The 16,389-nt window shown below is 46.6% G+C and overlaps 1 protein-coding gene across 5 annotated transcripts in view; it reads right to left on the bottom strand.

The window, feature by feature from the left end:
- The window catches only part of tpp2 (tripeptidyl peptidase 2), a 248,320-nt gene extending 233,872 nt beyond the window's left edge, over positions 1-14,448 (bottom strand). For 2 of the 5 annotated variants that reach the window (XR_011935147.1, XR_011935148.1), the window contains exon 1: positions 13,790-14,448. Coding sequence is in view for 3 of the 5 variants with exons in the window: in XM_072476327.1 (XP_072332428.1) it covers positions 13,790-13,951 (162 nt within the window). In the remaining 2 variants the exon portion in view is untranslated. The remainder of the gene's footprint in view (positions 1-13,789) is intronic. The other 3 variants (XM_072476325.1, XM_072476326.1, XM_072476327.1) reach the window with 2 other exon arrangements.
- Positions 14,449-16,389: the final 1,941 nt, after the last annotated feature.

Genomic DNA, 16,389 nt, shown 5'->3' with positions numbered 1-16,389 from the left:
CGCCTTAACCTTGTTAAAAAGTTTGTAACTGACTCCCCAGTGTCACGTAGTGTCAAGTAAAATCGGTAACCTTCGCAGGATCAGAGGTGGTTTTGGGTCATAGTACTCTTTTACTAAGTCTGTCAATTCCTGGAAAGTTTGTGTGTCCGGTGCCTCTGGAAAAGTGAGATGCGCATAATGACAAAGGCTCACACACGGTTAGCAGAATGACCCGTTGCTTTTCATCCAGAATTATATTGTTTGGTCTAAAAAAGTACTTCATCCACTCTACATATTGGGCCTAGTCTTCCACTGCAGGGTCGAAAGAGTCCAACTTCCCGAATAAAGGATTTTGCCTGTAGGTGGCTTACCCTCAATGTGCGGCAGCTGCTAATAAGCAGGTCCCTTTGGTCGTTCCGTTTACCTCGTCGCCACTGAAATAGACATAGACATAGAACATACAGTGCAGAAGGAGGCCATTCGGCCCATCAAGTCTGCACCGACCCACTTAATCCCTCACTTCCACCCTATCCCCAGAACCCAATAACCCCATCTAACCTTTTTGGTCACTAAGGGCAATTTATCATGGCCAATCCACCTAACCTGCACGTCTTTGGACTGTGGGAGGAAACTCACGTAGACACGGGGAGAACGCGCAGACTCCGCACAGACAGTGACCCAGCGGGGAAATCGAACCTGGGACCCTGGCGCTGTGAAGCCACAATGCTATCCACTTGTGCTACCGTTCTGCGTAATAAGTTTACGGAGGCAGAAATCCCTTCACCAGAATTCCTTTTATTTACAAAATCAACAGCCGAACAACCAGGTGCATTCAGCTTGCTGTCTACACCTATACAGAAAAAGGGGTTCCCTGGTTGGCCACTAATCAGGGAACTCATATTCTAATTGGCCAATCTCAAAGGCTTGGCCTAAGTCATTACACCTGGGTTAATGCCTTTGCTGAAAGAGCAGACTGATGAGCTTTAGATTAATTCACTATTATCAAAGAATCATTTGATCAGAAGGGGGCCTTTCAGCCCATTGTACATGTGCCGACAATCTGACAGGAATGTCCACTGCCCTCCAAACTTCCTACGGCCATGCAAGTTTCTCTTTTCAAGTATTCTTCCAATTCCCTTTTGAAAGTTAGTTTTGATTGTTTTCTGTTACAATTCAGGCACTGAATTCGTGACCACAGTAACTCGCTACGTAAAAAGATCATCCCCACTCAGGTTAATTTGGAAATTATTTTACATTTGTATCCTCCAGTTATCAACACTTTTGCCAATAAAAACAGTTTTGCCTTATTTCTTCGATCAAAATCTTCCAGGATTTTGAAAAACTCAGTTAAAATTTCCCTTTAACCTTCAATTGTTCAAGAAGAACAATTTGCTTCTCTAGTCTCTCGACATAACTGAGGTCCCTCATCTCTGGTACCAACCTCGTAAATCTACGTACCCTTTTAAAGGCCTTTACAACTTTTCTAAGTGTAGTGTTCAGAATTGAATGCAATGGTCTAGCTGAGGCATATTTTAGTATATAGTATATCAATTTATTTAACACATATTGTGTCTCTCTACATTCTATGTCAAAGTTGAGTGTCAAACCATAATTTAACACATGCAGATTTTTGTGTTATATTTTTACAAATTTAAGAAACTAAACAAGGAAGCTAGACAAGCATATGAGGGAGATGGTACAATGATAGATTCAGATGGGTAAAGATGGGAGAATTGTAAACACCGGCATGGACTATCTGTTGGACAGACAAATGGCCTGTTTTTATACCATTTAAATTTATGCAGCAGGGATTTGTAAAAATTTAACAGACGTCCTTAGTTTTGTACTCTATGCCTCCACTAATAAAGCCCAGGTAAATTTGCCAAATCTAGTTGGAGGCATTCTTGGAGGATTGATCCTGTGACTTCTATAAATACTATACAACAGTTGGGTACAATGTAGTTGAGTATTTTTGCTTGTGGTTTCACGTCAGCTGTTGTCACAACTAGTTCCAAGAATCAGGACACCCTCAGGCAAGAGAATAAACCCAGGACAGGAAGGGGAGGCAACCAAAAGGGGAAGAGCAGTTTTCTGTGCGGAAATCAAAGGCGGGAGAACTTTAATTATATTAGTAATTGCATAACTTACTGAAATTGCACTCAATTTCCCACTTTATAATTAGCATTAATACAATAACTCACTGATAGTGATGCCCCAACAATTTTCATTTGTATGGCACTTTATGCACTAAAATATTCCAAGACACATCACAGCAAAATTGACTCCAAGGGCGGTATTCTCTGGCCTCCTCCGCAGTGTGTTTCTCAGCGACGGGAGGCAGCCTGCCGTTGGCCAGTGGCAGGGTCTTCTGGTCCTGCCACTATCAAGGGGATTTCCCATGGATTCCAGCCCACGTCACCAGGAACCCCGAGGTGGGGTCCGCGATTGGCAGGACCAGAAGATCCCATCGGCGTGAAGAGCAGGAAGATCTCAACTCAGGTCTCAAAAGGAAAAACTAGGTCTGATGACCAAAAGATTGGTCAAGGAGGTAAGTTTAAGATGCTTCTTAGAGAAGGAAACAGATGTGGAGAGATTTTTGGAGGAAATGCAGGCATAGGACCTCCACAGCTGCAGGAGCAACCTTCTTTTCAAATATTTATCCCAATGGCTTCGAAATTATGTTTTAACCTCTATCTCAAGAGCCATAGGTGAGGAAGTCTCTTAAAAACTAATAGCCTTGGGGACTTCCGGGTGCGGCGATGACCAGCTGAGTCGCACGTTTCGGCAGCTCCCGGTGAAACGGACTTTTGGGCTCTTGATAGGAGCCCCAACGGCAATTTTGACGGCTAAAAACACTGTGCGGTAAACCAGAAGGGAATCCCCCCTGGATACGGATGAAAAAAGGAGAAAGTGGCCGGATTGCAGTGGATCCTTTAGAACAGCGGCAAGGAAGGCAAGCAAAAACCAAGATGGCGTCGGAAGGTGGCAGTTTAACATGGGGCCCTGAACAACAAGAGTTCTTGAAATGCTGTGTGGAAGAGCTCAAAAAGGAAATGAAGAAAGAGCTGTTGGCCCCGATACTACAGGCGATCGAAGGGCTAAAGGAGGAACAAAAGACCCAGGAGCGGGAGCTTCGGGTCGTGAAGGCAAAGGCAGCCGAGAATGAGGACGACATACATGACCTGGTGGTGAAGACGGAGACGCATGAGGCACATCAGAAACGATGTGTGGAAAGGTTGGAGGCACTGGAGAACAACGCAAGGAGGAACAACCTGAGGATTCTTGGTCTTCCTGAAGGTGCGGAGGTCGGGGCATATGTGAGCACGATGCTGCACTCGTTAATGGGAGCGGAGGCCCCGGCGGGTCCGTTGGAGGTGGAGGGAGCATACCGAGTGATGGCGCGAGGACCGAGAGCAGGAGAAATTCCCAGAGCCATAGTGGTGAGATTCCTCCGTTTTAAGGATAGAGAAATGGTCCTTAGATGGGCAAAGAAAACTCGGAGCAGTAAATGGGAGAACGCGGTGATCCGTGTTTATCAAGACTGGAGTGCAGAGGTGGCGAGAAGGAGGGCGAGCTTTAATCGGGCCAAGGCGGTGCTTCATAAAAAGAAGATAAAATTTGGAATGCTGCAACCGGCAAGACTGTGGGTCACATATCGTGGGAGGCACCACTACTTTGAGACGGCGGATGAAGCGTGGACTTTTATTGTGGAAGAAAAACTGGAATGAGCGGGTTATTAAAAAGAACGTTTGAACAAAGTGGTGGGGCGAAGAGGGGGGTTAAAAAGGGGGGAAAGAGGAGTTTTATGTACTAATCCTGCGATGTGGTAACTTTTCTCTCTTCCACAGGTGGTGATGGGGGGAGGAGGGGAGGTGGAGGAGATGGGGCGTTGGCCATTGGGGGCGGGGCCAAGGGAGAAGCGCGGGCTTGGTTCCCGCGCTATGATAATCATGGCGGGAATAGAGAAGCAGGAAGGAGGGGGCGTCGCACGGTGCGAGCCGAGGTCACGGGGGGAAGCCGAGGTCGGCCAGAGTTTGCGGACTTCTGGGAGCAAAATGGGGGTAGTAATTACGCTAGCGGGGGATCTAGCGGGGGGGGGGTGGGAGGGGGGAATTACTGGGTTGCTGCTGCTGGGGAGAGGGGGGAGCTGGTATGGGAGGGGATGGGCGGGGGGGCACCGCCTGGGGGAGATACAGCTGCGTGGGAACCGGGTGAGGAGCTGGAAAAAGGGGATGGCTAATCGACAAGGGGGGCGGTAGGAAGCCCCCCAACCCGGCTGATCACGTGGAACGTGAGAGGGCTGAACGGGCCGATAAAGAGGGCACGGGTACTCGCACACCTTAAGAAACTTAAGGCAGATGTGGTTATGTCTAAGGGTGAGGGGGTGCATTGAAAAGTACTTGGAACTCAATGATAATGGGGAGGTCCAGGTGGGAGTGGTCTGGGAGGCGCTGAAGGCGGTGGTTAGAGGGGAGCTGATATCAATAAGGGTACATAAAGGGAAGCAGGAGAGTAAGGAACGGGAGCGGTTGCTGCAAGAACTTTTGAGGGTGGACAGACAATATGCGGAAGCACCGGAGGAGGGACTGTACAGGGAAAGGCAAAGGCTACATGTAGAATTTGACTTGCTGACTACGGGCACTGCAGAGGCACAATGGAGGAAGGCACAGGGTGTACAATACGAATATGGGGAGAAGGCGAGCAGGTTGCTGGCACACCAATTGAGGAAAAGGGAAGCAGCGAGGGAAATAGGGGGAGTGAGGGATGAGGAAGGAGAGATGGAGCGGGGAGCGGAGAGAGTGAATGGAGTGTTCAAGACATTTTATAAAAAATTATATGAAGCTCAACCCCCGGATGGGAGGGAGAGAATGATGGGCTTTCTGGACCGGCTGGAATTTCCCAAGGTGGAAGAGCAGGAAAGGGTGGGACTGGGAGCACAGATCGAGGTAGAAGAAGCGGTGAAAGGAATTAGGAGCATGCAGGCGGGAAAGGCCCCGGGACCGGATGGATTCCCAGTCGAATTCTATAGAAAATATGTGGACTTGCTCGCCCCGGTATTGACGAGGACCTTTAATGAGGCAAAGGAAAGGGGACAACTGCCCCCGACTATGTCTGAAGCAACGATATTGCTTCTCTTAAAGAAGGAAAAGGACCCGCTACAATGCGGGTCCTATAGACCTATTTCCCTCCTAAATGTAGATGCCAAGATCCTGGCCAAGGTAATGGCAATGAGAATAGAGGAATGTGTCCCGGGGGTGGTCCACGAGGACCAAACTGGGTTTGTGAAGGGGAGACAGCTGAACACGAATATACGGAGGCTGTTAGGGGTAATGATGATGGCCCCACCAGAGGGGGAAACGGAGATAGTAGTGGCGATGGATGCCGAGAAAGCATTTGATAGAGTGGGGTGGGATTATTTGTGGGAGGTGTTGAGGAGATTTGGTTTTGGAAAGGGGTATGTTAGATGGGTGCAGCTGTTGTATAGGGCCCCGATGGCGAGCGTGGTCACGAATGGACGGGGATCTGCATATTTTCGGCTCCACAGGGGGACAAGGCAGGGATGCCCTCTGTCCCCATTATTGTTTGCACTGGCGATTGAGCCCCTGGCGATAGCGTTGAGGGGTTCCAAGAAGTGGAGGGGAGTACTTAGAGGAGGAGAAGAACACCGGGTATCTTTGTATGCGGACGATTTGCTACTATACGTGGCAGACCGGCGGAGGGGATGCCAGAAATAATGCGGATACTTGGGGAGTTTGGGGATTTTTCAGGGTATAAATTGAACATGGGAAAAAGTGAGTTGTTTGTGGTGCATCCAGGGGAGCAGAGTAGAGAAATAGAGGACCTACCATTGAGGAAGGTAACAAGGGACTTTCGTTACCTGGGGATCCAGATAGCTAAGAATTGGGGCACATTGCATAGGTTAAATTTAACGCGGTTGGTGGAACAAATGGAGGAGGATTTCAAGAGATGGGATATGGTATCCCTGTCACTGGCAGGGAGGGTGCAGGCGGTTAAGATGGTGGTCCTCCCGAGATTCCTCTTTGTGTTTCAGTGCCTCCCGGTGGTGATCACGAAGGCTTTTTTTAAAAGGATTGAAAAGAGCATCATGGGTTTTGTGTGGGCCGGGAAGACCCCGAGAGTGAGGAAGGGATTCTTACAGCGTAGCAGGGATGGGGGGGGCTGGCACTACCGAGCCTAAGTGAGTATTATTGGGCCGCTAATATTTCAATGGTGAGTAAGTGGATGGGAGAGGAGGAGGGAGCGGCATGGAAGAGATTAGAGAGGGCGTCCTGTAGGGGACTAGCCTACAGGCTATGGTGACACCGAGGAACTACACCACAAGCCCGGTGGTGGTGGCTACACTGAAGATTTGGGGACAGTGGAGACGGCATAGGGGAAAGACTGGAGCCTTGGGGGGGTCCCCGATAAGAAACAACCATAGGTTTGCCCCGGGGGGAATGGATGGGGGATATGGAATGTGGCAAAGAGCAGGAATAACGCAACTGAAAGATCTGTTTGTGGATGGGAAGTTCGCGAGTCTGGGAGCGCTGACCGAGAAATATGGGTTGCCCCAAGGGAATGCATTCAGGTATATGCAACTGAGGGCTTTTGCGAGGCAACAGGTGAGGGAATTCCCGCAGCTCCCGACACAAGAGGTGCAGGACAGAGTGATCTCAAAGACATGGGTGGGTGATGGTAAGGTGTCAGATATATATAGGGAAATGAGGGACGAAGGGGAGACTATGGTAGATGAACTAAAAGGGAAATGGGAAGAAGAGCTGGGGGAGGAGATCGAGGAGGGGCTGTGGGCAGATGCCCTAAGCAGGGTAAACTCGTCGTCCTCGTGTGCCAGGCTCAGCCTGATTCAGTTTAAGGTATTACACAGGGCGCATATGACTGGAGCACGGCTCAGTAAATTTTTTGGGGTGGAGGATAGGTGTGCGAGGTGCTCGAGAAGCCCAGCGAATCATACCCATATGTTTTGGTCATGCCCGGCACTACAGGGGTTTTGGATGGGGGTGACAAAGGTGCTTTCAAAAGTAGTGGGGGTCCGGGTCGAACCAAGCTGGGGGTTGGCTATATTTGGGGTTGCACAAGAGCCGGGAGTGCAGGAGGCGAGAGAGGCCGATGTTTTGGCCTTTGCGTCCCTAGTAGCCCGGCGCAGGATATTGTTAATGTGGAAAGAAGCCAAGCCCCCGGGGGTGGAGACCTGGATAAATGACATGGCAGGGTTTATAAAGCTAGAGCGGATTAAGTTCGTTCTAAGGGGGTCGGCTCAAGGGTTCACCAGGCGGTGGCAACCGTTCGTCGAATACCTCGCAGAAAGATAGATGGAATGGAAAAAAGAAGGCAGCAGCAGCAGCAGCAGCTCAGGATCGGGGGGGGGGGGGGGGAGGAGGAACCAGAAGGACTCTCAGGGTTGTTAATATATACTGTATAATATGTATAGGTCGTTGCGACAGATAATTATATATTGGACTGTTAAATTATATTTTTGGAGAGTGTTACTTGTAATAAGGCAGTTGCCAATTAGGGTTAGTTTTCATTTTTGTTATTTATTATTTATTCATTTTTTGTTTATAAAATAGGTCATTGTTATTTGTGTTGTTATAATATTGTGTAAAGGATGCACAATGTACTGTGTTGGTTGACCAAAAATTTTCAATAAAATATTTATTAAAAAAAAACTAATAGCCTTCAGTTCAAAAATACTTTCTACTCCCTTGTTTCTGTTACTCGTCCCCGATTTGCCTACCAGTGAAAACAATTTTTCATTATTTATTCACATTAAGGTCGACAGGTTTCAGTTACTCCTTTACTGGTTGCTCCGCACTTCCATTAATCGCATTGTTACTGTTCTTTGCTCTGTAGGAAAAGCTGTGGTCTATGCCGACCCTAGTCTCCTCAAGACCCCCCACCCCCCACTGCCTAGACTCCATTTCTCCCCACAATCCCCTACCCCAGGCTCCCTCTCACCCCATTCCCCAATATTCCTCTCCCCCCATTCCCCTAGTCTCTACCCTACACAAGACCCTGCATGATTTCTGAGGTTTCCCACTATTGAGGAGTCCCACAGCAAGCTAGAGACTGCTATGAGAGCAATGGCAACATTTTCACTCCGGTGGAAAATTTAAACCACTGGTCTCTCGGGTCGCTAGACGCAGCACTAGAGGGAGAAAGTTGTCATTCCAAGAGAGTTGAAAATCCTACCAGTATCCCACATACTTAATAAAAAATAGCCTTCTCAACCCGTCCTGTTCTCTTCACGGGATTGCGTATATGAATGCCCAGGTCTGAATATTCCTGCATACTATGTAAAATTGTATCATTTAGGGCGGCATGTGGCACAGTGGTTAGCACTGCTGCATCACGGCGCCGAGGCCCCAGGTTCGATCACGGCCTTGGGTCACTGTCCGTGTGGAGTTTGCACATTCTCTCTCTGTCTGCATGGGTCTTGCCCCCACAACTCCAAGATGTGCAAGGTAGATGGATTGGCCACGCTGAATTGCCCCCTAAATGGAAACAAATGACTGGATACTCAAAAAATTGTATCATTTATTTTTATATTGCCTTCTCATTCAAAAGTCTATCGCCTCATAACTCTGTGTTAATCTTCATCTACCAAGTGTCTATCTATTTTATCAATATGACTATGTCTCCCTTAATTAAAACAAAAGTGCTGGGAATACTCGGCTGGTCAGGCATCTGTGACGTTAAACAGTTCAAGTCAATGACTTGATAAAAGGTCAGACCTGAAATGTTAACTCTGCTTCTCCCTTCACAAAGGGAGACATATGGGTATGGCTAGCATTGTCTATTTTTATTTCAAATTTCCAGTATCCACTCTTTCTTGCTTTTTCATGTCCCTCCCACTGGAGTGAAAACATTGCCATTGCTCTCATAAGTCTCTAGCTTGCTGTGGGACTCCTCAATAGTGGGAAACCTCAGAAACCTGGTTTTGTCCTCCTGTTTGCTACAGTTTCAAATTTTCTGTCATGCACAAACTTTGATTGAAGTGATTTATAATGACCAATAACATTTATGCTTCTAAAGCAATTTTGACGCATGAAAAACATGTTGGGGAGATATACAATTAAGAGTCATGGGTATGGTACACATTTCCCACGTACAAATCTTCCAGGATTTTAGTCAACATTTATAATGGCAATTGGTTAAAAAAATGCTCCATAAACGATTGCCTTTGTCTACATACATACAAATTATATAATCAAGAAACTTGATCTAAGTTTCTGAAATATAATTTGTCTTTAAAATATGCATACTGCTGCCCAGCTAAGGGGAGTGCTAGAGGGGAACAGTACAGTGTCTGAGAGGAAGAGAACAGGAATGGGACTGGAATGTGGTCAAGGTCTGATGCGAGAGTTATGGTGCAAAGCTGAGTAAGAAAGAAAAATTGGCCCATGAGTTGAGGCTGCAATATGGATAGGAATTGTGAAGAACTTCGGGTTGTGGCAAGAGAGAGTAATAAAAGGGAAAAAATTAAAAATTTAATTAAATGAGAAAAGACTAATTAAAAATCAAAGTTACCTTCACATTATGATTCTATGATTAGTACCTTGCCTCTGCTAATCAATTAGCACCACAGCAGCACCGAATGGCAGGAACCTGCATCTACACTGTGACAGGCTACCAGTTATTGTATTTTTTGACCAATTGTCAGTATAAATGTTGATGTAAAATGTTGGAAGATTTGTACAACATAAACTATGTACTATACCCAAGACTTTTATTTACATATCAAGAAAGCATACAGCATGCTCAAGAAGGCATACGGCATGCTTGCCTTCATTGGCCGGGGCATTGAGTATAAGAATTAGCAAGTCATGTTGCAGCTGTATATTTTCATAGAATTTACAGTGCAGAAGGAGGCCATTCGGCCCATCGAGTCTGCACCGGCTCTTGGAAAGAGCACCGTACCCAAGGTCAACACCTCCACCCTTTCCCCATGACCCACTAACCCCACCCAACACTAAGGGCAATTTTGGAAACAAAGGGCAATTTATCATGGCCAATCCACCTAACCTGCACATCTTTGAACTGTGGGAGGAAACCGGAGCACCCGGAGGAAACCCACGCACACACGGGGAGGATATGCAGACTCCGCACAGATAGTGACCCAAGCTGGTATCGAACCTGGGACCCTGGAGCTGTGAAGCAATTGTGCTATCCACAATGCTACCGTGCTGCCTTAGTTAGGCCACACTTGGAGTATAATGTTCAATTCTGGTCGCCACACTACCAGAAGGATGTGGAGGCTTTAGAGAGGGTGCAGAAGAGATTCACCAGGATGTTGCCTGGTATGGAGGGCATTAGCTATGAGGAGCGGTTGAATAAACTCGGTTTGTTCTCACTGGAACGACGGAGGTTGAGGGGCGACCTGATAGAGGTCTACAAAATTATGAGGGGCATAGACAGAGTGGATAGTCAGAGGCTTTTTCCCAGGGTAGAGGGGTCAATTACTAGGGGGAATAGGCTTAAGGTGCGAGGGACAAGGTTTCGAGGAGGTGTACGAGGCAAGTTTTTTTTACACAGAGGGTAGTGGGTGCCCGGAACTCGCTGCCAAAGGAGGTGGTGGAAGTAGGGACGAAAGTGACATTTAAGGGACATCTTGACAAAAACATGAATAGGATGGGAACAGAGGGGTACGGACCCAGGAAGTGTGGAAGATTTTAGTTTAGACGGGCAGCATGGTCGGCACAGGCGTGGAGGGCCGAAGGGCCTGTTCCGGTGCTGCACTTTTCTTTGTTCTTTGTATATCGCCCCAACATTTTTTCATTCATCAAAATAATTTTAAAAGCATGAAGTTTTATTGGTAAATCACTTAAGACGCCATCTAGCTCCGCTTACCCATAAAATTAACTTACCTTTTTGCATCATATTACAATTGAAAAATATAAAAGTACCCAATAATCAATATGATTCACACAGATACATATAAAATTGTTTGACATCAAATAATACTTTCACCAATGGATTTCAAAATTTCAAGTTTTGCTTTGGCTGTTAAAGGAAGCAAGGGAAAAATAGCAGTGGTTCTGACCACCTTTTTCCAATCCTCTCTTGCTAGAGGTATTATTGGAGGATTTCTAATGCTATACTGCTGTAGTACAAGGGATAGTACAAGTAAATACAGACCAGTCGAACCTTGATGGTGGACAATTGAAAAATTCTGAGAAACTGTATACATTTATCATATGTCCTATGTTTTTCATGTATGGAACGACCTGCCTGGACTGTATGCACGCAGAACAATACTTTTCACGGTACATGTGACAATAAATATAAATTGTGATTTAGAGACACAAATTAATCAAGGGCGGGGCAGCATGGTAGCAGAGTGGTTAGCACTGTTGCCTCATGGCACTGAGGACCTGGGTTCGATCCCGGCCCCAGACACTGTCCATGTGGAGTTTGCACATTCTCCTCGGGTCTGTGTGGGTCTCACCCCCACAACCCAAAGATGTGCATGGTAGGTGGATTGGCCACACTAGATTGCCCCTTAATTGGAAAAAAGGAATTGGATACTCTAAATTTATTTAAAAAAAACAAATTAATCAAGGGCAGTCAGCATGAATTTGTTAAGGGAAGGCCATTTCTGACTAACGTGATTCAATTTTTTGAGGAAATAACAAGGAGGATCAACGAGAGTAGAGTGTTTGATGTAGTCTACATGAATCATGGATTTTTGAAAATCTTTTGACATGGCAGATTAATCAGTAAATTAAAAGCTCAAGGGATTCAAGCAAAAGTGACAAGTTGGATCCAAAACTGGCTCAATTGCAGAAGACAAAGAGTTATGGTTGATATGCATTTTTGTTACTGCAAGGGTTTCCAATAGGGTCCCACAGCTGACACTGTAGACTGTAGGAAGAAGTCAATAGACTGCGCAGATGGACAGAAAGTAGGTAAATTGGATTCAATTTAACAAGTCTGAGGACGACTAAAGCAAGGCAAGGGATTACACCATAAATGATGGGATTCTGAAAAGAGAAGAATCTTGGAATGCACGTCCACAGATCCCTGTTGGTGCAGGACAGTTGATAAGGTAGTCAAGAAAGTATACAGGATACTTTCTTTTATTGTGAGGTATGGTAGAAACATATTAAAAAAACTAGTTAGACCACACATCGAGCCCTTCAGTCTGGTCACCACATTACAGGAAGGATGTGATAATATTAGAGTACAGAAGAGATTTACTGGAGTGTGGCCAGGGATGGAAAAATGTTATCGATGAGGAATGACAAGGTAAACTGGAGCTGTTTTCTTTGGAAAAAGGGGGCGAGCGGGAGATTTAATTGAGCTGTGTAAAAGTATGAGGGGCATAGATACTGTGGAAGGACCAATTTCTGATTGCAGCGAGTTCAATAACCAGGGGGCACACATTGGCAGAAGGATTAGAGGGAATGGCAATGTAAATTTGCCAACCAGAGCACGATGGTGTTCTGAAACTCACCATACGAAAGTGTGAATGAGACAGAAACCAACAGCGCATTTTCAAAAAGCACCTGGACATGCACTTGAGGTGTCTTAACTGACAGGGCTCTAGTCTGAGAGCTGGAAAAGGAGATTGGATGGAAGACACTTTTACCAATTGGCACGGCCAAGATGGCCAAATGGGCTCCTTCTGTCTCATAAACCTTTCTGTTTCTCAGTAGTTTTCACAACCACTCTGTCTGGTGTCAGTTAAATGAAAATAACTTGAATGATCAAACATAATTGAGTATGAGGCATTATTTCCAGTTTGGCCAGTATAAAACATTTAAAAATAGATTTTGGTCTTCTAATATAGCAATTCAAAATGTGCTTAGAGGTGAAATGAAAAAAAAAATCAAATGTTTACGATGACCTCAACAAAGCCTCGCTTTAATAACTTACCAATCTAATTTTAGAAGATTTAATCAACCTGAACCCTGTTTTTTACCTTTGTAGGTGGAGTATACACCTGGGTTCCTCATTAACTCCACATTTAAAAGGTGTCCCTAACTTTCCATTTCTCCTTTCATTTTCTAACTTGGGGGGGAGGGGGGGGGACATTATATTCTGCGGGACGTGAAAAAGAACTTCATTTATCTTGAGTCGCATTGGAAACTGCATTGTCTGTTTATTCCAAAATGATATTATAAATGGACCATGAAATATAATATAAATACAACCTTTCAAACTGCACATGCAAGTGTAACTGTTGTCTTGCTAAGAATTAAAAGGGTGACTGGAAAAATTATTTACATCCCAAAATTCCGCTCCAGATCAACCCATTCCTGGGAAGCGAGCACAATACCGTTATATTCCACCCCCAGTCCAGCTGTTACCGCAGCTGACCAAAGGTATGAATATATCTCCACAGCCTTCTTTTAGTCAGGATAATAAACAGAAATAGTGCATGGCACTAAGTAAAGTGGATGCAAACAGTGAACCCAATATCCAGTACACTCAATCCAGACAGTTATCATCTGCTACACTAATTAAGTGGGATTAATATAAAATGCGTGAATAATTGTGCACGAATCGGTAGAGTCGGGGGTGAGGGCAAAGTGTTAAATCTGTCCATTTGAAAGAGGCCAGTTCAGACTCGATCATCGTCCAATAATTTATAAACCAATACTGAATGGAGTCAATAATAATAAATTATTATTAAACGTGGTGTAAGATAGCAATGCCTTCCTTACGAGACGAATGGTGACCAATCGAGTTTTGTGCCGCCGCTAAATGTCGACGTGGCTGTTTGGCTGTGCACGAGAGGTCGAGGCTTCACGGGGCCTACCCTGCAACCAGTCGCCTCTGCCTTTACCTGCAGTCCTTGTGCTCCCGGGTCCACTCCTGTGTCCAGGATGGCGATGAGGACCCCCCTGCCGTCGTACTCGGGATACCGGGAAAGGAAAGACGCGGCGCCCGTCTCCTTCTTCGGCAGAAGACCCTGGTACGGGAAGGAGTCGTCCAGATGAAGAGCCATTTAACCGCCCGCCTCAGCCCAACGTGCAGCCCAGATCTCAGCTCCTCGCCTTCTGCTGCCGTGCCCTGCAGCCAGCAGCAATCGCCAGGGGTCACACACCGAGAGCAGGAGGGGGTGAGGCAGGAATCCGTGCGCTGGCAAGGTCAGGAAAATAGAACAGGAGTTCTCTGCGGAGGTCCGCTTGAGGATCAGATGTCTTTCAAGAGGGAGTTATTTGAAAAGAATATAAACTTGAAAGCATGTTATGCAACAACCGATTTCAGAAATGCAGAGCCAAGCATCAATGGACATGCACTTTTAACCTATTTGTTTCACAATTTCTGAAACATACAGTAGCAGGAGGGAGATAATATTTGGCATATGTTGTCTGGGCGTGGCGGCATGGAAAAATTGGTAAATCTATATCTGGGAATTCCTATAATGTGGTGAACCACGTATTGCTACTATATTTACTGTTATTCGTCCGACTGTTCACCACTGTATATATGTTCACTGTTGTTCTTATTCACTGATACTTATTGTTGTGTTGATGCTTCTGTTGGCTCCGATTGTGGCTCCGCCCCTCGGGGGAGGTATGTAATTGGCAGACCTGTGGCCAGCTCTCAGTGCGTGCGCAGCAGCAGGCTGGCATACTTCTTTGCTTATTAAAACCACTGTTCTCTTCTACAACTCGACTCGTGTGAATTGATGGTCCATCAATTTAATACAGTACGAAGTCTTACACCACCAGGTTAAAGTCCAACAGGTTTGTTTCGATGTCACTAGCTTTCGGAGCGCTGCTCCTTCCTCAGGTGAATGAAGAGGTATGTTCCAGAAACACATATAGACAAATTCAAAGATGCCAAAAAATGCTTGGAATGCGACCATTAGCAGGCGATTAAATCTTTACAGATCCCGGAGCGGAGAAACTACGTCATCTTCTTCACAGCCTTCAACATGTCATTGATGACGATGAACATCTTGCCAAGGTCATCCCCACCCCCCACTACTTGCCTTCAAACAACCGCGCAACCTCAAACGAACCATTGTTTGCAGCAAACTACCCAGTCTTCAGAACAGTGACCATGACACCACACAACCCTGTCATGGCAATCTCTGCAAGACGTGCCAGATCATCGACATGGATACCACTATTACACGTGAGAACACCACCCACCAGGTACGCGGTACATACTCTTGCGACTCGGCCAACGTTGTCTACCTCATACGCTGCAGGGAAGGATGTCCCGAAGCGTGGTACATTGGCGAGACCATGCAGACGCTGCGACAACGAATGAACGGACATCGCGCAACAATCACCAGGCAGGAATGTTCCCTTCCAGTCGGGGAACACTTCAGCAGTCAAGGGCATTCAGCCTCTGATCTCCGGGTAAGCATTCTCCAAGGCGGCCTTCAGGACACGCGACAACGCAGAATCGCCGAGCAGAAACTTATAGCCAAGTTCCGCACACATGAGTGCGGCCTCAACCGGGACCTGGGATTCATGTCGCATTACATTCATCCCCCACCATCTGGCCTGCGAAATCCTACCAACTGTCCTGGCTTGATACAATTCACACCTCTTTAACCTGGGGTTACCCCATCTCTGGATCTGTAAAGATTTAATCACCTGCTAATGGTCGCATTCCAAGCATTGTTTGGCATCTTTGAATTTGTCTATACATGTGTTTCTGGAACATACCTCTTCATTCACCTGAGGAAGGAGCAGCGCTCCGAAAGCTAGTGACATCGAAACAAACCTGTTGGACTTTAACCTGGTGTTGTAAGACTTCGTACTGTGCTCACCCCAGTCCAACGCCGGCATCTCCACATCAATTTAATAAGCTAAGATATCACAATGGGCGCCGCTCTTAAGCCTGACCGACTTGAACTCGACCCGCAGACAGCTAAAGCCACTGCAATCTTTGAGCATTGGCTAAGTTGTTTCGAGGCCTTCCTCAACTCCTCGACCGACGATGTCTCCGGGGCGCACAAGCTGCGTCTCCTCAGTGCTCGGGTGAGCCACAAAATTTTCCTATTAATCAGAGACGCAGCCTCGTACGAAGAGGCGGTCTTCGTTGAAAGGACAGTTCGTGAGGCCGGTGAATGAGGTGTTCGCTCAACATCTTCTTAGAACGCGGCGTCAGCGCCCCGGTGAATCGCTGGCAGAACTCCTGCGTGACCTGAGGGTACTCTCCAGGAATTGTAACTGCCAGGCAGTTACGGCAGTGAACACATGGAACTCATGATCCGGGACACCTATATGGCCGGAGTCCAGTCCAGTTATATCCGGCAATGACTGAGCATTCCAGAGTTTGGATGCCTTCACGCCTGACCACGCGGCATCCTCGTGGACGTCGGAGGCGTGGCTATCACCCGACCTGGGCGTGTCCCATGCCTGTGCCACGTGGCTTCCCGCCAACTCCGGGGTGCCGTTCAGCTACTTCTGCGGCCAGGGC

Source organism: Scyliorhinus torazame, chromosome 15 (genome assembly GCF_047496885.1).
Source record: "Scyliorhinus torazame isolate Kashiwa2021f chromosome 15, sScyTor2.1, whole genome shotgun sequence".
NCBI classification, from domain to species: domain Eukaryota; kingdom Metazoa; phylum Chordata; class Chondrichthyes; order Carcharhiniformes; family Scyliorhinidae; genus Scyliorhinus; species Scyliorhinus torazame.
The sequence above is the reverse complement of the archived record's forward strand: the minus strand, read 5'-3'. Positions and strand labels throughout refer to the sequence as shown.